Raw genomic sequence first — 27,462 nt, forward strand, 5'->3', positions numbered from 1 at the left:
GCTGGGATTACAGGCATGAGTCTCTGTGCCCAGTCTACCTTTTTCTTAATGGTGCCTACTAAGCCTGAGAATCAATCAGGGAATGGAGTTTAGTGTATTGGGAATTGTAAAGTGCATGCTTAATGTTGAGTCTTTTAGAAGGAAACAGCAGAGATCTAGACAAAAACAGGCCTTATGAGACTGCCTACTGCAGCATTTTTGTGAAAGACAGAGGAATAGTTCTGAAGATCAACATTGTGCAGAGCCACATAATTCTCAGTCGTATTTATGGTTTGCATTATATTTCAATTTATTTTGATAGCAAATCATCATACTTATCATTGTATGAAGACATTGTAGCTAGAAAAAGTAGAAAGTATCCTACTTGTCTTCCCAGAAGCTCAGTGGTTTTGCTTAGGTTAGGTCATCAGAGGTCATTCCCCTGGGTGGCTCCAACTCTAGGTCTATGAGAATAATGAAATGAATTTTATGTTAGAAAAACAGAGCTAATGGGCAACAACCATAATACTGCTCAACAGACGCATATAACCTCATGCTATTTTAATATTTATGCCAAAAATGACTCTGTCTAGGATGACCCATATATCCACTATGGCCCATCTCATAGGTCCAGAATAAGAAAAAAATGTAAGACAGTCCCAATACCAATAGTAATGGTTTTATATGTTATACACCAGGGCACATTGCATATTGTGCAGTGTTTCTTTTTTTTCTTTTTTTTTTTGAGACAGAGTCTTGCTTTGTTGCCCAGGCTGGAGTGCAGTGGCACGATCTCAGCTCACTGCAAGCTCTGCCTCCCGGGTTCACGCTATTCTCCTGCCTCAGCCTCCCGAGTAGCTGGGACCACAGGCACCAGCACCCGCCTGGCTTAGTTTTGTATTTTTAGTAGAGACAGGGTTTCACCACATTGGCCAGGCTGGTCTCGAACTCCTGCCCTTGTGATCCACCCTCCTCGGCCTCCCAAAGTGCTGGGATTACAGGCGTGAGCCACCGCGCCTGGCCTGTGCAGTGTTTTTTAATTACATTTTTAACTGGTGATGAATGCAACTTTCTGCTGTATGGTAATAACAATTATGGCCAGGGCAAAGCTGTCAACCAGTGGCATAATGAGTCCCCCAATCATGGAATTGAGACAATAGTTCAGTAGTTTTAATTTTAGCAAAACACTGAGCGTGAATTTTTATCAAATCGTCTTCTACTTTGTATTAGGGCCAAATAGTCTCCCTTAATTTTTTCCCTCTTCCAAGACAATATAATATAGTTATGTCATAGTTCTATCTGCACAGTATAAAAAATTCCATGTTTCATTGTCTTCGAGTTTATGCTTTGGAGTGAGGATGCAATGAGAGACACAAATCTGTTCACTCACAGCCTCAGTTCCTATGTTTTTCTCATCGTGTGAGCAACTCTCTGTGCTGGGTGTGATTCTGGTATCTAAAATATTTTCACCCAATCTGATTCTACATTGTGTACCAACTCATTTATGTTTTTGGCAACCCAGAGGGACTACTACTTGCTTCCAAAGCTAATAACAAAAAATACCTGGCTTTGTGAGATTTATTAAGAGACAGAGATTTGCTGGGCATGGTGGCTCACGCATGTAATCCCAGCACTTTGGGAGGCCAAGGTGGGCGAATCATGAGGTCAGGAGATCAAGACCATACTGGCTAACGCAGTGAAACTCCGTCTCTATTAAAAATAGAAAAAATTAGCCGGGTGTGGTGGCGGGTGCCTATAGTCCCAGCTACTCAGGAGACTGAGGCAGGAGAATGATGTGAACCCAGGAGGGGTAGCTTGCAGTGAGCTGAGATCATGCCACTGCACTCCAGACTGGGCAACAGAGTGAGACTCCGTCTCGGAGGCGGGAGTGGGGGGAAAGAGAGACAGAGATTCTGTCTCCAAAAGTGCATGCAAGTGTGGCCACAATCAATTTGGAGCTTGAAGGCTTGAAGAAAAAGACTGATCAAGGAGACCAGTAACTGTCAAGATGAGAATTGAAGTTTTTAATAAGACTCTAATTGAGAGTGAAACTGTGTGAAACTGTTGACAGGAAGACATGAATCAGAGGTATTACTAGGGATCGGAATACCTTGAGACAAAAGGCTTCAATTTCTATGAGTGATTCAAATCCCTAACTAGAGATGGGTAGGCTTAAATGGAAATCAAACACATGGTCAACCGAAGTTGGCTTAATGGTTTTAGGAACTGCTTCACTCTAAACAATGTGCCACTTATGCGGATCACCTGTTATAGAAAAGGGAAAAATCATTGAAGAAAATGGATATTTTCTACTTGAATAGTTTAATATATGATGAAAAGACTAATCTATCTGAGGGAAAGTACTCAGCACTTACTCTGAAATCATGATGAATATATGATGAAAAGACTGATCTATCTGAGGGAAAGTACTCAGCACTTACTCTGAAGTCATTACGTTAAGACATGGATTTAGAGCAGCTCATGACTAGGATTGTGTCATTTTGGGGGTAATGCTGCTGATAGTTGAATGACTTCACAGTTGTCCAATACAGCTACAAAATTCCCCCTGGAACCCAGGAACTGCAATGAGTTGGTTGTGTTCTGGAAACCTAAGATAAGTAGTAAAGTTGTGGTCCCATTATTTCTGGATATCAAGTATCTCAGACCTATAACCCTGTGAACAAGCTATAATTTGCATTTTCAAAGCCATGTAACTATTCCTGAAATAATTGAACCTTGGTAGGCCTTCATCATTGCAGAATGCAATGGTGATAAACAAGCAGTGGATAAAATTGAGCTCAAAACAGTCAATGCATGTTACCAAAATCCATGGAAGGAATATGTGAATAATTTTAGGAAGGAATATGTGAATATGTGAATAATCCATCCTGATGATCAAAATGTATTTGGGTAGCCAAACAATTGAGTAGCACAGAAATCAAAGGATTAATTAAAGGCCAGAGAAAAATGTAGACTAACACAGGAGGAATAAGAAATTTCATTTCTTCATCTTATCAGATGAAGATAATGACCATGAACCAGAAGAATCAGTATATTAGAATCTTCATTAATTTGTCACTGACAAACTGAGTTTATCTCTTGATTTAGTTAGCATTAAACATACTTCTGAAATTTGTTCTGAAAAGAAATCTCTTGAAATCCATCAAATTATTACTTCCTCCTTACTTATCTTAGGATATCTTCTATTTTAATTAGTTTTCCCAAAGCCTGAAAACATACAACACTAAGGAAATGCACTGTGAGTTCTGAATAATAACATAGTCCAGTGAAAAACATATTCAAAATCAAAGTTATATAGCTTTCCAAATAACCCTGACTTTTAATCAAAGCTTAATAAATCTTGAAGGATGAGAGATGAGGTCACTGTTGCATATTGCGATTTTAACTCTTTGGAGATTATTACATGTAGATTGAGATAAAGAGAAAGTAGGTTCATTCAAATGGTGGGAAGATGTAATAATTTAGCAGCAACAGGGATCAGAAATTATTTTAACTCTAGAATATTTATACTTCAAGTAACTTGCATTTTGATTTTTATCCCTTGGAAAATTATTTAGAGAACTTACTTTATCTTTAGGACATGATATTTGTATACCAAAGCACAAAAATATATGGGCAGGAAAACTTTTTAGTTTAGATTCATATCAGTAGTAGTAGGAGCATCAGTGCAACAACTTTGCTAGTATTACTGCTAATATTCATTTTTACTACTTTTTAGATATTTTATATACACCATCTCAATCATTATAACAACACTGTGAGGGAGATATTGAAAATTTCATTTTACATGAAAGGAAACTCATCTTTAGACAGGTTAGATAACTTGCTCAAATTCACAGATAGAGTGGGGATTCTAATCCAGGTTGGGTGATTTCAAAAACGAGTTTTCTTGACCATCCCCCTTGCACTGGTTCTCAGAGTGTTAATTTTCTTTTTTACTGCTTCAGAAGACTTAAATAATTAATAGTTGAAAAGCTGAATATGGCGAAATGATTTAATGTTGTTAGTCAATGGATTGGAAGGCTTTTGTTTCCACATTATTTTGGGCAGGGTTGTCAGTAAGTCAGCAAAATAAAAATTGACATTATTAAAAAGCCTCAGTTCAGCTAAGAACTGAGATCCAAATAAGTTTGCATCAAAAGTCTCAGGCATAATATGTTTAGCATAAATACAATTGAATCTGGAGAGAAAATATTTTTGTTGAAATGTGCAGTTCAGGTCAACTTCAGTTTAAGATGTGAACTTATGTAGGAATAAACTCTTTTATGTTCTTAGTATCTACATCTGGCATTTTTTAATAGGTGAAAATATAGTAACTGAAAAAAAGCAAGTAACACTATTTCAACAGTAATGTTTTAATTTGAATAAGAATGTCCCTTCCCTCCTAAGGTCCTTGCTGTGTCATTTTAAGACTTGATGAACCCTATCTTTAAACTCAGAGTTCTTCCTATTGAAGTGCATCAGAATCTTTTTTTTTTTTTTTTTTTTTTTTTTTGAGACAGCGTCTCAGTCTGTTGCACAGGCTGGAGTGCAGTGGCCGGATCTCAGCTCACTGCAAGCTCTGCCTCCTGGGTTTATGCCATTCTCCTGCCTCAGCCTCCCGTGTAGCTGGGACTACAGGTGCCCGCCACCTCGCCCGGCTAGTTTTTTTGTATTTTTTAGTAGAGATGGGCAGAATCCTTTAAATGTTCTTTATGCTGTCATTATGTTACACGTGAGATTATGATGGATGAAGCACAAGGCAGGGGACCAGTAAACCTGGATTCTAGTCTTAAATATATCAGAAGTTGACTGTTTGCTCTTGTGAAAGTGTAAGCTCTTTAACTTTTCTCAGTGCTTAATATTCTCATCTGTAAAATGAGTTTGAGCAGATAAGAATAAATTTATTGAAGTCTCCTTCCAATTCTTTGGTATTTAAAATACATCATACAATGCTAGATTCTTTGGTTGTGCATTTAAAAAATATACTTACCAAAGTTAATATACATGCTTCAGGACTACAGGATATTCTTCAATTCAGCATCAATCTGGTAATGAAAAAAGAATGTTATATAACTTATGAAGTATTTCATTTGTAGCCTACTAGATTATGCAAAGGTATATAAAATCTTGAAACCTTGGTTAGAGGAAAGGATTCTTGCCAAGATGCAATGTTACATTGCAGTTTTTATTAGCCACCCTTCACATTTATTTAACTTTACATCATTTCTGCCGTTGAAGGGCTTACAGTCTGCTGGGAAAAGTAGACAAGAAAAAATGGCAGTAGAGTTTAATAAGTGCTAATTATTGGGTGCACATAGAATGTTATTGGACAACAGAGAAGTTTGAGTGCTAGGGAAGAATTCTCAGAGGAGGAGATGTCTTCTAACTTGAACCCTAAAGCCTGATGAACTATTCAGTCAAGGCAAACCTGATGAGAAATAGGGCAAGCGGGTGGAGTCATTACATGCAAAGGCCTTGAGATAAGAGCAAGTTTCATGTGTTTGGAAAACTGCAAGTAGCTCAGGAGAACCCAAGTAGGAGGCACGACAAGTGATGACAGCAAGTCACTACTTGGAGAAGAAATCAAGGTCCAAAATATCTGTATTTTGTTTTTTTTAAAAAAGTACTTTAATTTGGAAGCAATGGGAACTATTAGAGAAGAGTATTAATCATTTTTGCGTTTTAAAAAGGTTGATTTGACCTCAGTATGGAGATGGGATTGGATGTGAGGCACTGTTGGCAGACTGGAGGTGGGAGACCAATGGACAGGCTGTAATTCAGGTGAAAGATTGCCTGAAACTAAATACCAAGAATGTAGAAGAATGTGGGTGGGAGATTGAGAGATGCTGCAGAGTTAGAATTGATGAGATTTGGAATTTTATTTGGTGCATATGGAAAAAGAGAAGGAGAAATAAAAAAAGTCACTAAATTTTCATCGTTGGGCAATGGGTAAATGATGATAGTATTCATAAACTCAAAAACCATAGAGAAGGTTATAGGAACAATATTTTGGCTGTGTTGATTTTAAATTTCTTATGGGACAAGATACTGGGGGAGAAGAGAGTCCTATAGGCAGTTGGATAAAAAGCCTGATGCTGAAGGAGAGATCTTGGTTGGAGGTAGAGATTTGCAGATTGAAAGCATAAGCATTGATGAAAACAGTTGAGAAAATGTAGTACCGTGGAAATGAAGAGCAAGGAAAAAACTCTGTAAACAAATTTAAGAGATAGGTAAAGGAAGAGGACAACATGAAATAGAACAAGAAGACAGGAATCATAGAAAGACAAAAAGTAGAAAATAATAATACAGATGCTAAGTAAATTGGTTCAAGAAGAAAGGAATACTTATCAGTATCAAGTGTTTTAAGGAAAACCTGGTAAGAACTGAAAAATGTTTATTAGACTTAGCAAGAAGGATACTGTTGGCGTGCCTTTGTTGATAGTCATATGGTACCATCAAAAGCCAGACTGCAAAGGGTTGAGGAGTTAATAAGTATGAGGAGCTGGAGTATATGGTATTCTTGCAAGAACCTTAGCTGTAAGGGAGGAGAAAGAAATATATCTAGGGAGGCATCTAAAGTGCCTTATTTATTATTTTTTGAGATAAGAAGAAGAGTAACTTTAATACAAATTGGACAGAGCTGGTAAAAATGTTGATGCAAAAGAAGAGAGTACATCTAATGGAGGAAGAGTCCAAGGAAGTGAGATGGATAGAATTCAGGGTGATATTATCAACCCAGTATAATTTTTGCTACTTAACAATAATTTTGGATTTTCAGTTAATAGTCTTCTATCAATAGTTTGCTTTTGTCATGATTAGCTAAGTTTGGGCTGAAGTCTATGACAAGGACATTGAGGAAGAGTAACAGACTAATACAGAATAAACTTAGATTTTCCTAACATCATATAACCTCTGTAAGTTTTATTCAACCATCTGTAAAAGGGGGAATTAAAATAATAATTAATATCTAGAATTGTTTTGGGTTATTCTATAAATACATATATGCCAGGCTATTAATATTTCTGCTTAACATATAGCAGTGGCTTAATCAACGATAGTTACGACACTGAGGATTATAAAATCGAGTTATACCAAGAGATAAAACAAACTACAGTGACTATACTAGTTTTTCCTGATATAAGAAAGACAGAGGGGAGCATGGGGGTAGAGAGTATATCACTCTACTTGTCGGTCTCCTCTTTGCCCCGCTTCTACTTGGCTATTTGTATTTGTCTCTGTTTTCAAGATTTTAGTGATCAATTCCAGCATATTACAATGACTTTTGGAATATTTTGGGAAATCATATCTGATGCTCACTAGCAGTCTGTTGAAACATTTTAAAGGAAGCATAGTAATGCTCTGCCTGAATGATGGTAGAAAGAGAAAAAAAAGATTGCAAGTCTAATTTTGTAACTATAGGTTTTTCTGCAGGCAAATGGGCCTTTTTTGGCATAAACAAATGAACCAGTTCTACGAGTACCATGGTAAAGCCAAAAGAAAATGACATTGGTTGTTCTATGTCCTGGTCATTTCAAGATTGGGGTGAGGAAACGCTAAATTTCCATGTAATGAAACACTAAATTAGTAAGGTTCAGAAGCCCCTTTTGCCAGTCTTCCAGTAGTTGTGCCAAGTGTATTTGGAATGACAAGTGGAGACTGATCCCTGGATATAAGTGACTTAGAGTGAAAGGAGTAGATGGATATTTCTTTTAAGGAAAATTTTTTCAAGCAAATATGTGACAAAGAGATCTCACAAATTAGGATCCAAATATTATAGGACAAATGGGACATTCACATTAGGCATTGGAAATTAAAGAGAATGCTGTTCAAATGGATGTTGCACTAACGTGAAGTCAGAAAGGAGGGGTGAACTTGCCTACCTAGCTATGAGATCAGTTTACAAAGGCAATCAGAAGGCTAATTGAAATACTAGAGGATTTAATCTCTGAGTGCTCTGAATAATCAAATGTGCACAAGTATCTCAACAACTGCATTCATCTCACCCTACTTTAGCAATTACTGAAAGATAGGCTACTCAGCTGCTATAAATTTACTAGCGATAAAGCAAGAAGAGAGAGAGCTATAAACCTGGCTTCTCATCATTGTAGTGATTTGAATGGCAATATGTTATAATGAAAAATATATTGAAAACCAACTCAAAGAAATGAAAAACCAGGGGCTTTTAGGAAGCATGAATTTGCGCTTAAAGCTCAGTTTGTTTTGTATGATGTCAGGCAGGACAGTGCATATCTGTATAGACAAATAACAAAAGCACAGGGAAGGTTTCAAAAGTGACATTTCTTATAGAACCTAAAAGACATTTAGACTGTTTTCTTTTTCTGTCATAATAACAGACTCTCAGAGCAAATTTTTCTGGTAGCAAACAACTTCTATGTAAAGTGATTTTATTTTTCTAGGTTAAGGCCACCTAAATTGATACTATATTTAGGTTACCAAAAGCAACTTGGTATGAAAGGAAGGAACTGTTCAGATTAATTAATTATTTTATGCTAAAAATGTTTTAATGCCCACAATGACCAAAATATTCTGACAATCCAGCTTCTTCTGTTTTTATGTTGAGAATCTTAGTTTGAATTTTAATGAACAATTAAGATGGCATATTTGTCAGTGGAATTTAAAGAAAAGACTTTTATTCTACTGTACTCTCGCCATCTGGAATTCTGACTTTATAAATTGTTACAAACAAGATTAGCAAATAGGTTTTGGACCAGAGTGTAAATATGGAAATTAGAAAAGAAACCAGAATCCCTAAGGCTATAAGGAGGACATTAGAAAAAGATGTAGCTCCATTTGTCAAACTAAGACTTTTTTCTTAGGCACTGCACAATAAAATAAAACAAAACAAAACACAACAAAACAAATAAAACTTTACTACAATATGAATATTAAGAAATTTGGAATGCATAGCCCAATACTTTAAAAAAATACTTTACACAGCTTAATTTTTAAAAAGCCACTTCAAGTATAAAAAAGCTGCTATTGCGAAGAGAGAATAGACATTTTCTAGTTGATTGAGAAAGCTGGGGTGATTGCAGGAGAAATTACAAAAGGAATATCACAGCTTAATTTACAGAAGAATGTTCTCATAATGCAGCTATCTGGCAATGAAATCGGCCATTTCTGTTTCGACTCCTAGGAGTAGATAAATTGACTATATTTAAATGGAGGCTGAATGCACCTCTGGAAGGAATTAACTGAGTGAGAAATTACACTAGATGATCTTTATAGTTTTCTTTGAGCATTTATACTTCTGTGACCTGCTTTTTTAAAAATTAAGTTCTTGGATATTTTTAAATTCAGTCTAACAGAAGCTAGGCTTTATTGCTTTCGCGGCTGATAGATGAACAAAACTTCAGGTAAATTCTTAAATTATTTAATTTATAGAAAGGGGCTTCTGGCCAGGCACGGTGGGTGGCTCACTCCTGTAATCCCAGCACTTTGGGAGGCCTAGGTGGGCCTTGAGGGCAGGAGTTCCAGACCAGCCTGGCCAACATGGTGAAACCCCATCTCTACTAAAAATACAAAAATTAGCTGGGCATGTTGGTGCGCACCTATAATCCCAACTACTCAGGAGGCTGAGGCAGGAGAATCACTTGAGCCCAGGAGGTGGAGGTTGCAGTGAGCTGAGATCTCACCACTGCACTCCAGCCTGGGTGACAGAACGAAACTTCATCTCAAAACAAACAAACAAACAAACAAACAAACAAGCAAAACAAGGGCTTAAGGGCTTCTAATTGGCATGAAATCATTTAACCTAAGTAGCATTTGGTATGGCATAGAATTATTCCTAACCCTGCCTCTATATTTGAGAAATAGGGTGGGCAAGAAAACACAATTCTTGGAGTTATTACTAATGTCTCCAAATAAGCAGTAAAGTGAAATGAAGTGTTGTTTTTGTCTTTTGACTCTTCTAAAAAAATGAAATGCTTGCTGGAGAGTAACAGGTAAAATGGAGGATGTGAACATATGGGCTGACATTTTCTGAAAAAGGCCAGCAAAACACACCCCTCCCCATGAGAATAGGGCAGATACTGACTTGGTGAAAGAAATCTTAGTACAAGACACTTGAAATCTCAGAAGTCTAAGCATAGCTCAGGTCTGCTAACAATAGGCCCACACAATCTACCTGAGGTCTCCTCCCCTCTCTCACACCTTCAGTCCATATAAAGATGGGCAGAATACAAGATACCAACATAACACTGTGGTTTGTAGGAGACAACCAATAGGCCTCAGATGCAGTGATTAGATAAACACTAATTCATCTATTAATACTATCAGAGAAAACAAAAAGTTCTGGCCGGAACTGCCCGTGTTTTGCACAAATTAAAAAATAAATGATCTGGCAACTATGGAAATACATTTACGGGAGAGAAGGGGAAAGAGAGAAAGAAGGAGGGGATTGGGGAAGGGGTTATTTTACTGTTAACAATATTGGACCTGAACCAGGAAGCGGGAGGGGAAGGAAGAAAAAGGGGAGACAGGGATGAGGGGAAGGGACATTTAAGGAAAGATGAATCCAAGAACTATCCAAAATTGGGGGGAGTAGGGAGGGAAACTGTAAGATATATAGGAGTTCTAATATCTCTAGCTTTCAGAGTTTGGAGCCAACGGATAGTGTCTAAAAAAGAAATTTGTAATAAAAAAATGAATAAAATTTTAATATTTTTAAAAATCATTTTTAGTTTTTAGAAAATAACTCTTATAGTAATGAAACATTTGTGACCTTTAGAAATTCTTCAGTTGCATTTTTTCTTATGTCATATTAAAACAAAATTAAATGCAATATTTTTATAATTGACATATTAATAGAAGGTATGATATGACCCCATTTTTCTAAAGTATTTCTTTTTATCAATCTACCTACCTATATATGCATATGTATATATCTATATAAACACACATACAGATATATGAAATGCAGTTTACCTTCACTATGTGAAGGTAATGAACTCTGATGTTTTCACTGTATTCTTATTCTTCTCTTTTTCATTTAAAAAGGCTGTTATTAGGTTCCAACTCACAATTCATAAAACACTACACATATTTTGTTGCCTGTATTCACAGACTTTTTTGTTTCTTAAAAAAGTATAAAATTTCCTAAGTTTTACAACTGCCTTTCAACTTGCTTTTAAATGAGCATAACATGAAAGCAGTTATGTTTTTTACTTTCATTGCAAAGACAGCCAAGTTATAATAACACCAGGAAAAACCTGTCACAAAATGAGATCTCAATAACAGGAAAGAAATGAGTAGATCTGAGTGCATACATTCTTAACAGATTCTGCTGTATTAAGTAGAGGGTTACATTTTCCTACCTCTGAATCACAGTAAAGAGGAGGTGAGTTTGTGAAACAGCAGTTGGAGGCAAATTTTGCGCGCTTGTTAACCAGCTCTGCCAGTTCCGTGGGTGTGGCATCGGGCAATTTTGCTCTTAGTTGCTCTGCCAGTCTGAAAAACCATTTAAATGTAAGGTCTTACTACATGTATTTATTTTATACAACTTTCTAATGCAAAATAATAGCCATTTCAGATGAAATACATGCCTGTCTCAAGAAAATTCTGTACCTGTGGTATAGAATAGTCAATTTGAGATCAGAAAGTGAAACATACGCCTCTTCGAGGTCATAAAAGTAAACATACAAATCGCTGCTGAATTGAAATTCCAGTCTTCTTTCATTTCCTCATTATTTCAACATAGAAGAGTCCCTTTTCTATTTTTTCCTAACCTTTCACCTTCTCTTCAGTTTTAGATTTCAAATTCCTTAAAGAATATTTCCTTTACAAGACCTTATACCACCTTAATGCCCCTTTTTCTCTCATAATTTATATAATTTCACCCTCAGTTTACCTACTTCTCAACTCACTATATTGGAAAACACTGATATGGGAGTAAGGAAACTTTGGCTCTTATTTTTAGCTCTGCTAAAAATGAACTCTCCATCTCTCTTTTAGGATGGTGATAGGACTTGATATGTCCTGATTCTTTCAATTTGAACAATTGATGATCTCGGCATCTCTCCACTACCATAATGAACAACTCAGCTTGGTTTTATGACTTTCTTCAGGAAATGCTTGCCAGCCCAGCGTTGGGCAATTGGAGATAAGGAGACCCAAGCAAATCTAGAGTTGGGCTTGGCAAGAATGGATGCTGAGAAGGGAGAAAAGGGTAAGGGTGACCAGTTAGTTCATAAAAGCATTGTTGAAACAAGTAGGTTTGAGCTGCTGAGGGGTGCAAATGAGACTAGAAGAGACTCAGAGGATGCAAAAAAAAAAAAAAAAAAAAGTTGAGGGGTAGGGAATAGGATCTGAGAAATTTACTAAAGTTAGGAAAAATGACATGGTCTTCTCAATGGAGACTTTCCCCAAGAACCCAGTACCACTTCTTTCCTTATTGTGGCCGATTATTTTACTGTTAATGTCTATTTATAGAAAATGCTTTTTCCTTGTCTTAATTGAGAAAAATGACTATTATATAACATTATTGGTAGTTAACATTTCTATTTCTAATTTATAGGGTATATATGTTGTTGATGGCTGACAGTATGCTTGATTGAAAGTTCGGGTCTTCTTGCCAGGCAATATGCCATGAAGTTAGATAATACTTTTAGCAGTTTTATAGGTCCTCAATTTTGTACAGCAATATCTACAGAAAATTCTGGGGTAAGAATATTGCTAAGTTATGTGCTCATTTTGCCATTTTGAATCAAGTTCCTGCAGATAGATTTTGTAATCTATATTTTTGTGGCTGTTTTAATTGGCCGCTCACTTGATAAACACGACATTTTTCCCCCAGAAAAACTTAGCTTATTCCTATACAGATGTTAGATTCGAACTACTTTTTAAAAAATAAAACGATTTAGGGGGTACAAGGGCATTTTTGTTACATGGATGTATTGCATAGTGAAGTCTAGGTTTTTAGTGTAACCATTACCCAAATAATGTACACTGTATCCAATAGGGAGTTCCTTATCCTTCACCCCTCTCCTACCCTCCCACCTTTTGGGGTCTCCAATGTCTATTATTCCACTCTATGAGATTCTGACTACTTTAAAAAACTCCTAATTGAACCTCCTTTTTTTTGTTGTTCACTGAAGACAAGCTTAGGTGTTCAGCTATGCTTTCAATTCGTAGTACTAAGAAAATATTACTGATAAACTTGGAGGATACAGCCAGAACAAGTTTCTTACTTTTTCTTGTACTCGGTAAATGTGTTTTCTGAATAACCTGCACATAGTTTTTGTCCCTTGTCAATGAAAGAAGATAGTTCCTGCTTTAGTAGAGGGCCCTGTAAGAAAACAATAATTGCATAACAAAATTATTTGTCTTGAAATGTTGTCCCATCTGGCCATTAAACCAAAATTCCAAATATTGTATCAGTATGAGTATTATATACATTAAGCATTGGCAAATGTTTTCTACGAAAGGCAGGATAATAAATATTTTAGGGTTTGCAGGCCATATATGGTCTTTGTTGCAACTACTCAACTCTGTACAGAAGCAGTTGTAAGCTTTGCAGAAACAACGAGGATGACTGTGTCCCAGTGGAAGTTAATGTATGAACACTGAAATTTGAACTTTGTATAATTTTCATGGGTCGTGAGATACTGATGTTCTCTTGCTTTTTTCCCAACAATGTAAAAATGTAAAACCATTCTTCTATTCTTAGTTTGTAGGCCATATAAAAGTAGGCAGTGAGCAAGTTTTGGCTCATGAACTATAATTTTCCAACCCTTGATCTATGTGCTTGATAAAGAAAATCTAGCAAATATACCTTAGTATTAAAACAGGTAGTTGAGTCTTCAACATCACAGCATTCACCAAGGCTTTTTAGGGTTGGCTCAAGTACTTTAACGAGGAATACTTCTGGAAGATGAGTTCTTCTGCTTAGTTCAAATGTATACCTAGCATGCGAGAGAAAAGGAGATATGTGTTATATATTTACTTTTTTTTTTTTTTTTTTTTTTTTTGGTGACGGAGTCTCCCTCTGTCACCCAGTTTGGAGTGAAGTGGCACCATCTTGGCTCACTGCAACCTCTGCCTCCCGGGTTCAAGCGATTCTCATGCCTCAGCCTCCCAAGTAGCTGGGATTATAGGTGCCTGCCACCATGCTCGACTAATTTTTGTATTTTCAGTGGAGATAGGGTTTCACCAGGTTTGGCCAGGGTGGTCTGGAAATTTTGACCTCAAGTGATCTGCCTGAGTCAGCCTCCCAAAGTGCTGGGATTGTGGGGATGAGCCACCGTGCCCGGCCTACATTTTGAAATGTGAAATATCTGTCATAAAGGCAGAGCACTTGGTTTCTGCATCTTAATTAAAAAGAAGAGATTTAGCTCAGACTGACTCTAAATCAACAGGCTTTGGATTATAAAATACTTTCATTGAGATACAAGCTACTAATACTTGCTATCGTGACTAGTCAATATTGAACTAAAGCTTTGCTTATAATATACATTTAAATATATTATATGTAAACATATTTACTTCAAATGCATATGGAACTGTCTTTGTGCAAGCATAATACAATTGACCCCATATAAAACATCAAGTGGGTACTTCAAAAGGCTTTTCTGTGAAAATAGGTTTGTGTAAATTATTTCATTATGTCTTATCCCACTGCTGTCTATGCACTTATATAAACAATAAACGTTTAGAAAAATGTAAATTAAAGTTTCAGTCCTGTATAACTTCTGCCATCTGATATTGCTAATTGATATTTCAACCTGTGGCTTCAAACTACTTGTGAAATATTTTTATGCCATGATGATGCATACACATCTATTCAAACCATGGTATATTTATCTTACTTCTTTTTTTAGCTGGATGAAACAAGACAAAAGTTTACCATTTCTTTGCATTAAATCTCTTTTTAAATTTAATGAAAATGAATATCTATAATGCTAAGAAAAAATATTCTATGCTTGCTATGTCTTTTATTTGTATCAAATGCTTATTGTCCAAAAGTTTAGTATACTTTAGGCTTTTGATTTGTGATTTTGAGCCAGAATTAATATGATAAAACTAGTTAATAATATTAAAAACATTTCTGGTTATGTGATATATTTTACACGTGTTCAGCATTGTATACAAATATGTGTTTTCACATTTACTTTCACTGACATTTCTACATGCATTTCTTATTAGCAATCTGTATGCTAAATAAGGCAAGTATTAACATTTTCAAATTAATTAACAATAGACTGAAGTTCAGAATTGTCAAGTCACTTCTTTTGGCAGTGCACAAGAATCAGAGAAGGCAGAATTAGGAATTCTAAGCTCCTTTCTCCCTACCCAAAATCTTTCTATCACACTCAATTGATTATGGTGTTTTACAAATTTTAGTCATTTACAATCAATTAACAAATACTTAAAGTCCATGAAAAGCATAAAAGTAGTACTTTGCCTGTGTTTGAAATGAGTGATAGCATACCTTCCCTCTGTCTGGCTGGCCTCCACTTTTTGTCCAGATGAACTTAAAATGGGAACACGTTTTCACATCACCTCTACTTACTTATCCATGACTTTGGTGTTTCCTTGATCACACACATCTTTGTTTGTGGGCAGCTCCACCTCTGGAAGCTCGGGGGGTTGTGCAGCTGGCATGAAGTAAGTGCACACAAAAATGTCCATGGCTGTTTTTTCTTGACAACACTCTTCGAACTTAGAATTCTTTTTGGATAAATTGTCACAGAGTTTGACTGTGTGTTCAGGCAGCTACAGAACGAACGGTTAATTTGTGCATTGTTAGTCTCCTGATAGTCTAATTAAAAATAAGAATTACATAGGCTTACAAGCTTTGGCATCACATTTATGAAAGTCGGTATGAATACTCTCAGAAAGAAAATTGGTACAATATTTGGAAAGGCAATTTGTCAATATGTACTAAAAGTCTTAAAAATGTACAATTCTATTTTTAAGAATTTATACTTAGAAAATAATTATGGGCCGGGCGCGGTGGCTCAAGCCTGTAATCCCAGCACTTTGGGAGGCCGAGACGGGCGGATCACGAGGTCAGGAGATCGAGACCATCCTGGCTAACACAATGAAACCCCGTCTCTACTAAAAATACAAAAAAATTAGCCGGGCGTGGTGGCGGCGCCTGTAGTCCCAGCTGCTCGGGAGGCTGAGGCAGGAGAAGGGCGGGAACCCGGGAGGCGGAGCTTGCAGTGAGCCGAGATCGCGCCACTGCACTCCAGCCTGGGCGACAGAGCGAGACTCCGCCTCAAAAAAAAAAAAAAAAAAAAAAAAAAAAAGAAAATAATTATGGATAAAAGGACAACTATAAGGCTATTAAGTGCAACATTGCATTTTATTAAAATGTTTAAAAAAATCAACACAACCTAAATACAATAGAGGATTAGTAAAATAAAAATATGGTGTGTCTGGGTAGATAGATGTAATACACGACATGGACATAGGCAACAGAATCCTATTTAGCCATTATAAATCCTTATAGAAAAACATCTATTAACACAGACATGCATTTTTAATGGAAAAAGACAAGGTGACACAATGTATCTATTACTACAGAGATTGACAAGACCTTGGAGACTGACCTTCAGCTAAAGCAATTGTTCAAATTGAAATCATTTTAAAGGATTATGAAAATGAAAAATGGCAAAAAAAATTTGAGATGGGCATCAAATTATAAAAAGTATAATAAAAACAGTAGTAGCTCCTACCATTGTCCATTTGAAATGCAGTTAGTATAACTGAAGAATTGAATTTTAAATCATATTCAACTTAAATATATATGTTTAACTTTAATTATAATTAAATTTAAATGACCATATGTGGTAATGAATACCATACAGTGCAAGTAGCATAAGGTCTTGAGAATCAGATAATCTTATCTTTGCATATGGACTTTGCCACTTACTAGTAGTGTGATCTCAAATTATTGACCCTTGCTAATCTTCTGTTTTTTCACCTGTACAGTGATGTTAAGAATTATTTATATTTCACAGGATACATGTGAGCATCTGTTAGGATAATGCATATGAAACAGAGCTTAGAAGAGTACCTGGAACTCAGTACTTGGCACTCAATACCTGGCACATGGTGATAATGATAATAAAGATTGTCTTACCTCTTTGGCCATACAATCTTCAGAGGCAGACTCACAGCATTTGGAGAGGATGTTAGTAACATCTTCAGCTAGTGGCAAAACATGCTCCAGATCAGCAGTAGGCACTTTTTGGGCTAACTTTATGAGATTGCTAAACAGTTAAAAGTAAATTTGTTAGCTTATCAACATTCTCAGTTTCCTTGGTTTCATGATGAACACACTCTTTGGAGAAATAATATCACAGTTTCAACTCCTTGACCTCAAGAGATGCATGGGAGCACATCTGCCATGCAATAGATCTTATGTACCCAAGCCACAGACTCAAGATCAAGAGATCCCTAATGAATATTTTCAAATTTTCAGTTCTCAAATGCAGCTTCTCTTCTTGCCAGATCTACATAGTGAAAGCACGTCTTTAAAATGTTAGATCCAAAGCATCAATGAAGAAATCACAAATGTCTCTTTCTCTCTATTCATAAGGCCAAGGTTGTATTGTTCTGGCCTCTCACAGAATTGTAAAAAGTGTGTGTTATAAATTCTTTTAGAAACTATAGAGACCTATAGCTTTATATCACAGAGTTAATAAATGTTCATATTTTGGATGTGCAACCTTTAAATATTTTCTTTGTGAATGATATGCTATACTATTCTCATATTTGTCTTTTTCACTTAATATACAAGGAATATCATTAAGTATTTTTTTCTATATTAATATTCCTAATATATCATGAATATGATTAAATATTTTTTTAAAAAATTGAGGTGAAAATGACATTAAATTTACTATCTTAACCATTTTTAAGGTATACATTCAGTGTTTAAGTATATTTACATTGCTTTGCAACAGATCTCTAGAAATTTTGCTCATGCAAAACTCAAACTATACTCATTAAACACTGATTTGCTTTGCTCCCACTTCCCCTCCAATATCCTCCAGTCCCTTGGCAACCACCTTTTCATTTTCTGTCTTTGTGATTTTGATTACTTTAAATACTTCATATGAGTGGAATTATAGAGTATTTATCCTTTTGAGACTGGCATATTTCACTTAGCATAATGAAAGTCCTCAAGGTTCATCCTTGTAGCATATGACAGGATTTTCTTCTTTTTTCAGGCTACATAATATTCCATTGTATGTATATGCCACATTGTCTTTATCCATTCATCTGTTGATGGACATATGGGTTGCTTCCACCTCTTGGCTATTGTGAATAATTTTGCAGTGAACATGGAAGTGCAAATCTCTTTGAGATCCTGCTTTGAATTTTTAAGATATATACCCAGAAGTGGAATTGATGGTTTACATGTTAATTCTATTTTTAATGTTTTGAGGGACTTCCATACTGTTTTCCATAATGATTGCACCATTTTACATTCCTACCAACAGTGTACAAGCATTCCAATTTCTATGCATCTTTGCTAACATTTGCCAATTTCTGTTCTTTTGATAGTGATTATCCTCATGGGTGTAAAGTGATACCTCACTGTGGTTATGGTTTGCATTTCTCCTATCCAATTATTATACAAACCAGGCCCGACCCTATTTAGCTTCTGAGATCAGATGAAATTGGGTGTGTTCAGAGTGGTATGGTAGTAGACTTGATTTGCATGTATCTTAAGGTTAGTGACGTTGAGCATCTTTTCATATGTTTATTGGACATTAGTATATTTTCTTTCAATAATTGTTTATTCAAGCCTTTTATCCCTATTTTAATTAAGTTACTTGGTTTCTGTTGTTGAGTTATAGAAGTTTCTTGTATATTCCGAATGTTAAACCCTTATCAGATACATGATTTGTAAATATTTTCTCCATTCTGTAGGTTGCCTTTTTGCCCTGTTAATTGTGTCATTTGATATGTAGAAGTTTTAAAGTTTGTTGTAGTTCTATTTGTTTGTTTATGCTTTTGTTGCCTGTACTTGGGTGTCATATTCAAGAAATCATTGCCAAATCCAAAATCCTGAAAGCTTTTCTCCTATGTTTTCTTCTAGGAGTTTTATAGTTTTAGGTCTTAACATTTGGGTCTTCAATCCATTTTTGAATTAATTTTTGTACATTATATAAAGTTCCAACCTCATTCTTTTGCATGGAGGTATGTGATTTCCCCAGCACCATTTTTTGAAGAGACTATCTTTTAACCCCATTATGTAATCTTGGCACCCTTGCTGAAAATCATTTGGCCATATATGCAAAAGTTTATTTCTGGACTCTCTAGTCTGTTCCATTGGCCTATATATCTGTCTTCATGCCAGCATCACACTGTCTTAATTACTGTTGCTTTGTAGAATGTTTTAAAATCAAAAGTGTTAGACCTTCAAGTTTGTTCTGTTTTCAAGATTATTTTGGCTACTTGGGAACTCTTGAGTATTTTAGGATGTTTTCTTCTATTTCTGCAGAAAATGGCATTAAGATTTTGATAGGGATTGCATCGAGTCTCTGGATTGCTCTCATTTAAACAGTGTTAGGTCTTCCAAACCATAAGCATGTGATATCTTTCCATTTATTTCCATCTTTTTAGATTTCTTTCTTTCTTTCTTTCTTATTTTTTTTGAGACAAAATCTCACTCTGTCGCCCAGGCTAGAGTGCAATGGCATGATCTCGGCTCACTGCAACCTCTGCCTCTTGGGTTCCAGTGATTCTCCTGCCTCAGCCTCCTGAGTAGCTGGGACTACAGGCGCCACCACCCGCCTGGCTTAGTTTTGTATTTTTAGTAGAGACAGGGTTTCACCACATTGGCCAGGCTGATCTCGAACTCCTGCCCTTGCGATCCACCCACCTCAGCCTCCCAAAGTGCTGGGATTACAGGCATGAGCCACCACGCCCGGCTCTTTATAGATTTCTTTTAGCAATGTTTTATAGTTTTCATTAAACATTTCTTTATTATATAGTTTTAGCAATATATTATGTAATAACCAAGAGGCAAAAGCCATCCAATTGTCCATTGACAGATGAATAAAGAAAATATGGTATACACATACAGTGGATTATTATGTAGCCTTTAAAAAGAATATGTATATATCATAATTAACTTGGAACATTTAGAAAATCTCTAATTTTCTAATGTAAAAATGTGGTAGTAACATTTCGTAGCTAAATCTGTTCATAGCAAATGCTATTTCCTTTAAGTACATTTCTAGACATAAAGACAAGTATCATTTAATGACTAAGTAATATATATGGTGGCTTTATATTATAAATTCCCTCTGTTCTACCTGCCAAACACACTATCTCTATGTAAAAGGAAAGTTAAAGAAAGGACTAGAGAAAGTGTCATTGAGTATTCAAGTAGTTCTGAGATAATTTTATATTTAAAGAACTCAAGAAAGTAGTTTCTATTCCCATTACAGAAGTTTATTACGCATTGCTGGCAAGAAGTTCTTTGATTACCATTAGAGGAAAAAAGCTTGTAGGGCATAGTAGAAGGAGTTAAAGAGACTGTAAGTACTGAGGGAAAAAAGTTGGTAAATCTAGATGTTTGAGAAGGTATGAGAGAAGTGCAACACAGAAACTATCAAAATTAAAATACGAGTTAACAGTAGTCATACAAAAATCAAAGTGAAGGTTGCAAATATAAGGTTGAAATGGTTTGACTGTGTCCCCACACAAATTTCATCTTTAATTGTAACTTCCACAATTCCCACATGTGGTGGGAGAAACTCTGTGGGAGGTGATTGAATTATGGGGGCAGTCTTTCCTGAGCTGTTCTCATGATAGTGAATGAGTCTCACAAGATCTGATGGTTTTGAAAACAGGAGTTTCTCTGCACAAACTCTCTCTTTGGCTGCCACTATCCATGTAAGATATGATTTGCTCCTCCTTGACTTCCACCATGATTGTGAGGCCTCCCCAGCCACGTGAAACTGTGAGTAATTAAATCTCTTTCTTTTGTAAATTGCCCAGTCTCAGGTATATCTTTATCAGCAGCATGAAAACAGACTAATACAGTAAATTGGTACCAGGAGTGGGGTGCTGCTGAAAAGATAGCGGAAAATATGGAAGTGACTTTGGAACTGGGTAACAGGAAGAGGTTGGAACAGTTTGGAGGGTTCAAAAGAAGACAGGAAGATGTGGGAAAGTTTGAAACTTCCTAGAGACTTGTTGAATGGCTTTGCCCAAAATGCTAATAGCAACATGGACAATAAGGTCCAGGCTAAGGTGGTCTCAGATGGAAATGAGGAACTTTTTGGGAACTGGAGCAAAGGTGACTCTTGTTATGTATTAGCAAAGAGATTGGTGACATTTTGCCCCTGCCCTAGAGATCTGTGGAACTTTGAACTAGAGGAAAATGATTTAGGGTATCTGGCAGAAGAAATTTCCAAGCAGCAAAGCATTCAAGAGGTGATTTGAGTGCTGTTAAAGGCATTCAGTTTCACAAGGTAAGCAGAGCATACAAGTTTGGAAAACTTGCAGACAGACAACGCGATAGAAAAGAAAAGCCCATTTTATGAGGAGAAATTGAAGCTGGCTGCAGAAATTTGCATAAGTAACAAGGAGCTGAATGTTAATCCCCAGGACAATACGGAAAATCTATTCAAGGCATGTCAGAAGTCTTCACAGCAGCTGATCCTATCACAGGCCTGGAGACCTAGGAGGAAAAAGTGCTTTCGTGGACCAGGCTCAGGGTTCCCATGTTGTGTGCAATCTAGGGATTTGGTGCCCTGTGTCCCAGCTGCTCCAGCCATGACTGAAAGGGGCCAATGTAGAGCTCGGGCCATGGCTTCGGAGGGTGCAAGCCTCAAGCCTTGGCAGCTTCCAAGTGGTGTTGGACCTGCGGGTACACAGAAGTCAACAGCTGGGGTTTGGGAACTTCCGCCTAGATTTCAGAGGATGTATGAAAACACTTGGATATCCAGGCAGAGGTTTGCTGCAGGGGCAGGGTTCTCATGAAGAACTTCTGCTATGGCAGTGCAGAAGGGAAATGTGGGTGTGGAGCCTTCAAATAGAGTCCCTACCGGGGCACTGCCTTGTGGATCTGTGAGAAGAGGGCCACCATTCTCCAGAAGAATGGTAGATCTACTGACAGCTTGCACTGTGCACCTGGAAAAGCCACAGCTGCTCAACGCCAGCCTTTGAAAGCAGTTGGGAGGGAGGCTGTCTCCTGCAAAGTCACAGAGGTGGAGCTTCCCAAGACCATGGGAATCCACCTGTTGCATCAGCATGACCTGGATATGAGACATGGAGTCAAAGGAGATCATTCTGGACCTTTAAGATTTGACTGCCTCATTGGATTTTGAACTTCCATGGGGCCTGTAGCCCCTTTGTTTTGGCCAGTTTCTCCCATTTGTAATGACTGCATTTACCCAGTGCCTATACCCCCATTGTATCTAGAAAGCAGCTAGCTTGCTTTTGATTTTACAGGCTCATAGGCAGAAGGGACTTGCCATGTCTTGGATGAGACATTGTACTGTGGACTTTTGAGTTAATGCCGAAGTGAGTTAAGACTTTGGGAGACTGTTGGGAAGGCATGATTAGTTTTGAAATGTGAGGACATGAGATTTGGAAGGTGACAGGGGTGGGATGATATGGTTTGGCTGTGTCCCCACACAAACCTCATCTTGAATTATGACTCGCACAATTTCCACATGTCATGGGAGGAATCCAGTGGGAGGTGACTGATTTATTGGGGCAGGCCTTTCCTGCGCTGTTCTCATGATAGTGAATGAGTCTCATGAGATCTGATGGTTTTAAAAACAGGAGTTTCTCTGCTCAAGCTCTCTCGTTGCCTGCTACCATCCACGCAAGATGTGACTTGCTCCTCCTTGCTTTCCACCATGATTGTGAGGCCTCCTCAGCCATGTGGAACTATTAGTCCAATTCAACCTCTTTCTTTTGTAAATTCTCCAGTTTCAGGTATGTCTTTATCAGCAGAGTGAAAATGGACTAATACAATGGTAGATAACTAATGAGAATAAATTAATAAAGGGCAAGAGATATATACTGTGTAGTACAAGTCTTCATACAACAAGTAAGAATTCAGATGTCTCATTCCAAGATAAATTGTGCCAGGCAAATAATAGGTAATAAACAAAAAGGTTGTGGTTTTGTTTGTTTGTTTGTTTTTGTTTTTTGCTTTTTTGTTTGTAACATATGCTGATATAAACACTGAAAAAATATTTTCTAGTGGTTAACTATATGGAAAAGATTGATTAAAAGCAAATCTCATGTTTTATGACATAAACTTTTTCCTTATTGTTCATAACCTGTATAGAGAAAAGAAAAGAAGAATTTGCCCAGACTTTTGAAGATTATTGGAGCTGAAAAGTCTGTGTTATATCTTTCAATATAGACATCTTAAAAAACCCTAAAATTATGGATAGATAGTGCAGAACCAAACATCTAAGTATGACAATAGCACTTAATCTTTACCTGAGCCTTGATTTCTTCTCCCCATAAGCAGCATATTGTGAACAGACTCTATTTGACAGAGTGGTGAGAAGTGATAAATATTTAAGCTGGAGTCTCTAGAAAACAAGTGAAAGAATCTCATTAGATGGTCAAGATTCATTGAATATCGTATAAATGGCAAAAATAGGGACTATTAATTTCATGATTTTTTAATGACTAGGAAACTGAACACTAATGAAAGGAACTTATTGATATTACTTTTCCAGAGGTATTACTTTTATTTTCCAATTAAGAAGATGCAAGGGAGGCATTTAATAAACTTTTACTGATTGTAAAATCTCAATTCCTACCATTATCTAAAAGGAATGCTATTAGAAGAAAAAAACGTAAACATGTAATAAGTAAAATGGGACATACCTCCTTCAAAAAGCATACGGTTGGGCTTTCAGAGGTACAGCAGGACCCTACCATAGAAAGATAATTCTTGGTGTAACTGACTAAAAGTGACAGAGGAGCTTGTCCATAATTAGTGGAATATTCCCACATAAATCTGTGGAGGAAAAAATAGAATTGGTCAAAAAATTTGTGAATAAACAAAATCTACTTTGTTATTTGAGACCGTGTCTTGCCCTGTCATCCAGGCTGGAGTACACTGATATAATCATAGCTCACTCAACTTCCTGGGCAAAGTGATCCTCCTGCTTCAGCTTCCTGAGTAGCTGGGACTACAGGTGTATGCCACCATGCTCATCTAATTTTTAAATTTCTTGTAGAAATTAGGTCTCACTAATTGGCCTAGGTTGGTCTCGAACTCCTGGGCTCAAGTGATCCTCCCACTTCAGCCTCTCAAAGTGCTAGGATTACAGATGTGAGCCACCATGCTTGGCCCCAAAAACCTGCTTTTTAGGAAGTATTTTGATGGAGAAAAGATATATGTTACGTTAATTTATAGTTTTAATATCTAAAAAACACTAAGAATTTAGAGAAAATGTTGTAATACTGGCCACTATTAATCAGTATATTCATTAAAAATAGGTTTACAAATTTCTATGTGGTTTGTGTGAAAGGAGGGGCCATTCGTCCCTTTATTCACCTCATGTCTAGTCAGGTGAATCACCCATGGTAGCTGCTTGTTAATTAAGCTGCTAATTGAATTAATTAAAATGAGTGTAATTACTAGATTTATTTTTCCTTATTGATCTCAGTTTATTATTTTAGATAATTTTTATGCATAGATTACTTATTTGTTGGAATAAATAATTTCTATTTCTGAGAATAGATGTCCTTTCAGATTTATAAGGGACTCGGAAATTCTGGGCAACATCCTCTTTGAAAATTGACAGGAATGAGCAAGCCTACTAATTTTTACAATTTGTGACCACTTTGAATGACATTGCTTCTGGTTTTTGAATATGTATATATTTCTTATTTTAATAAATGTATTTTCCCCCAGTTTTGTTCATTTTTGTGATCTTCCAAGACTAACAGAAAGAATCAGTGTATAATCTGGCCCCTTATGCATGTTAAACAATAAAAATTTCCAGGTTACATGTTTACTTGATATAGTAGATGTGTCATATTCACATGTCCATGTCACTTGTTTCTGGGATGTATAGGAGTGAAGAGAGAAGCTGTTTATTTTTTATGCTTTACTGGACATTAAGTATTTAAAATGTGTACAGCAATAGAATTGCTTCTATCATGTGACATACGCAATGATCCTTAGCATCAGGGAAATCACCACAGGGGCTGTCAAATATTTGAAAATATATCCCGTGGACAGGAGACTCAAGTGATTCTGATTAAGATAATAGGATTAGGGTTAATAAGAGTTTGGGAAAATTGATTTTATCTCTAAGAAGGGCATTCTCTAAACTCAACACCAAAGGGAAGATGGGCTGCCTTAGATGACAGTCAAGTTACCATAATTTGTTCAGATTGCTGTAGAAGAGGTGTTTCCACAGAGTTGGGGGTTAGATTAGAGTCATGTCTGATATTTTAGGCCCTAAAGTTCTATTTATGATGAAAGCGCTCACTTATCAGCAAATTCCTTTGGATCTTTCCTGAACGCCTCACAGATTTCATCATTTGTGGGTTCCACGTAGGTAGGGAATTCTTGTGGCTGGTGCTTCAGAGCAGCCATACAGAGCTTTCGTTCCAGGCCCTCTGTGGTGCAGCACTCAGCAGTGCCTGGGTGAACAGGGAATGGAGAGTTACTTTCACAGGACTTGGCAGACAGTGCTGAGGTCTGGAAGAGAAGAAAAAAGGAAACTCATATATATATGTAAATTTCCCGGCTCCTAGACCTCCATTTAATATAATATCTTAGCCTATAATTAGAAAATCCTCCTTCTTTGTAACTATGTATTCATGCCAAGGGCTCCATGAGGTGATTTTTTTAACATGACAAGTTGTACGATTATTGGCAAATATAGGATCTTATTTATGTTAATAAATGTCTCCTCAGAGTAGAACAAAAATAGAACTTTGAATAATAAATGGACAGTGTTTATCTGATTAGAGGCATTAGAATTGTATTCTCTAGCCCAGTGTTCCTCCATGGGGATATTAACATCTCTGAGGGTGAGAGGGTCATTTGAAAAAGCGCCACTGGTGATTCTGTCATCATCTCCCACCTGCTTTCTGCTGCAAATGCCCCATTAAGAGTGAGGAGGACCTCCCTCTGTTTATTAAATGAGCTGTCCTCCCCTCCCTTTATGAAATGAGCAGACTCTTCATTGCTGGCTCCCATAACTTTCTACATTATTTGCATTCTCTTACCTAACGATTCTTGAACCTGCTTTTGCATCAGAATTACACATAGAGTGCATAAAATAAAAAATGCTTTGGTTGCACAACACAAAAATTCTGTTTCAGTAGGTCAAAAATAGGGCCAGAAAATCTGTTTTTCCCAAAGCTCCAAGATTCATGTGCAGGTGCAGTGTAGGTTGAAAACCACTGATGCACCTGCATTTACTGCTTCAGCAATGCTACACTGATCCCTGTGAGCAGACTAAACACCATCAAAGCAATCATAGCATCAAAATGCTCTTTTTGGAAAGAATTTCATATTTGAAATTAAAATCTAAAATAGAATCACCATAGAGGAAAAAAGAATAGAAGTAGTCATCACAGAGAAAATTACTTTGGGATTTATATGGGAAACAGTACTTTGACATTCTTATACTTAATTTATAAGTTAGTCATCTTTTTAAGGTAAAATTTCGAAAAATCTTTTCTACCAGTGAAGGATGGCAACGTGATAAATTACTTATGTAAACTAACTTCTCACCATCTTCAATACCATCCTTTCATCAGATTCGGAGAAGTTAAAAATTAGACTCTTTCTCTCCTTTTCATCCTCTCTTTTCATTCCATCTTTTTCCTTTCCATTCACTTCCCTGGCAACCCTTCTTTTTGCCTTTTTAAAGTTATCTTCTTTCAAGTAAAAAAAGGTTGACAAAATTTCAAAACACTTTTCAGAAATGTTTTGAACAAGCAGGAGAACGAGAAATATATCACGCAAAAAATATCAATGTCATATCTGTTCTCTTACACTCTAGGATTGTAGAGACAGATCATATCTCTGATCAAGGGATGTATTAGCAAATACATTAGCAAATATGCATTAGCAAATACATAAGATAAAAATGTGCTCTGTTATGTTGACCATGGTTGATGATTTGATGCTTTTGTAGTTTAAGGTGGTACAGAAGCTCAGGTTGAAATAAAAATATGTATGAACTTGTTGGTGGAAGAAAAGGATGATAAAATTCTGAAAAAATAATAACGGACAGGTAAAGCAATTAATGGGTAAGAATATTCATTGTGTAGAATCTATTCTAATCAGATCTTTGGAGCATTGTTTCTGTATGATATCTGCTGAAGGCTTGAACAGTGAGACAAATCTGTTTGTAAAAACTTTTATCAAAATGCATCTAAATGTCATTTGCATCAGGCCTGATGACTACATTAATAAATTGCTGAAACTCCTTAGATTTAACCCTTTTCATTTCAGCTTTTTAACTTTTGCATAAGTGCTATAGGGGA

At 36.5% G+C, this 27,462-nt stretch overlaps 1 protein-coding gene across 1 annotated transcript in view; it reads right to left on the reverse strand.

The window, feature by feature from the left end:
• Window positions 1-264: 264 nt before the first annotated feature.
• LOC105477319 (GC vitamin D binding protein) overlaps window positions 265-27,462 on the reverse strand; it is a 44,234-nt gene continuing 17,036 nt past the window's right edge. Inside the window, exons 4-13 of the mRNA XM_011733783.2 lie at window positions 25,449-25,660; window positions 23,830-23,962; window positions 23,434-23,528; window positions 17,090-17,219; window positions 15,512-15,714; window positions 13,775-13,904; window positions 13,191-13,288; window positions 11,319-11,451; window positions 4,973-5,027; window positions 265-443 (exon numbers count right to left, since the gene is read on the reverse strand). Of these exons, the coding sequence (XP_011732085.2) occupies window positions 4,998-5,027; window positions 11,319-11,451; window positions 13,191-13,288; window positions 13,775-13,904; window positions 15,512-15,714; window positions 17,090-17,219; window positions 23,434-23,528; window positions 23,830-23,962; window positions 25,449-25,660 (1,164 nt within the window). The 3' untranslated portion in view covers window positions 265-443; window positions 4,973-4,997. The remainder of the gene's footprint in view (window positions 444-4,972; window positions 5,028-11,318; window positions 11,452-13,190; window positions 13,289-13,774; window positions 13,905-15,511; window positions 15,715-17,089; window positions 17,220-23,433; window positions 23,529-23,829; window positions 23,963-25,448; window positions 25,661-27,462) is intronic.

The sequence above is a fragment of the Macaca nemestrina genome, chromosome 3 (assembly GCF_043159975.1).
Source record: "Macaca nemestrina isolate mMacNem1 chromosome 3, mMacNem.hap1, whole genome shotgun sequence".
Taxonomy (NCBI): domain Eukaryota; kingdom Metazoa; phylum Chordata; class Mammalia; order Primates; family Cercopithecidae; genus Macaca; species Macaca nemestrina.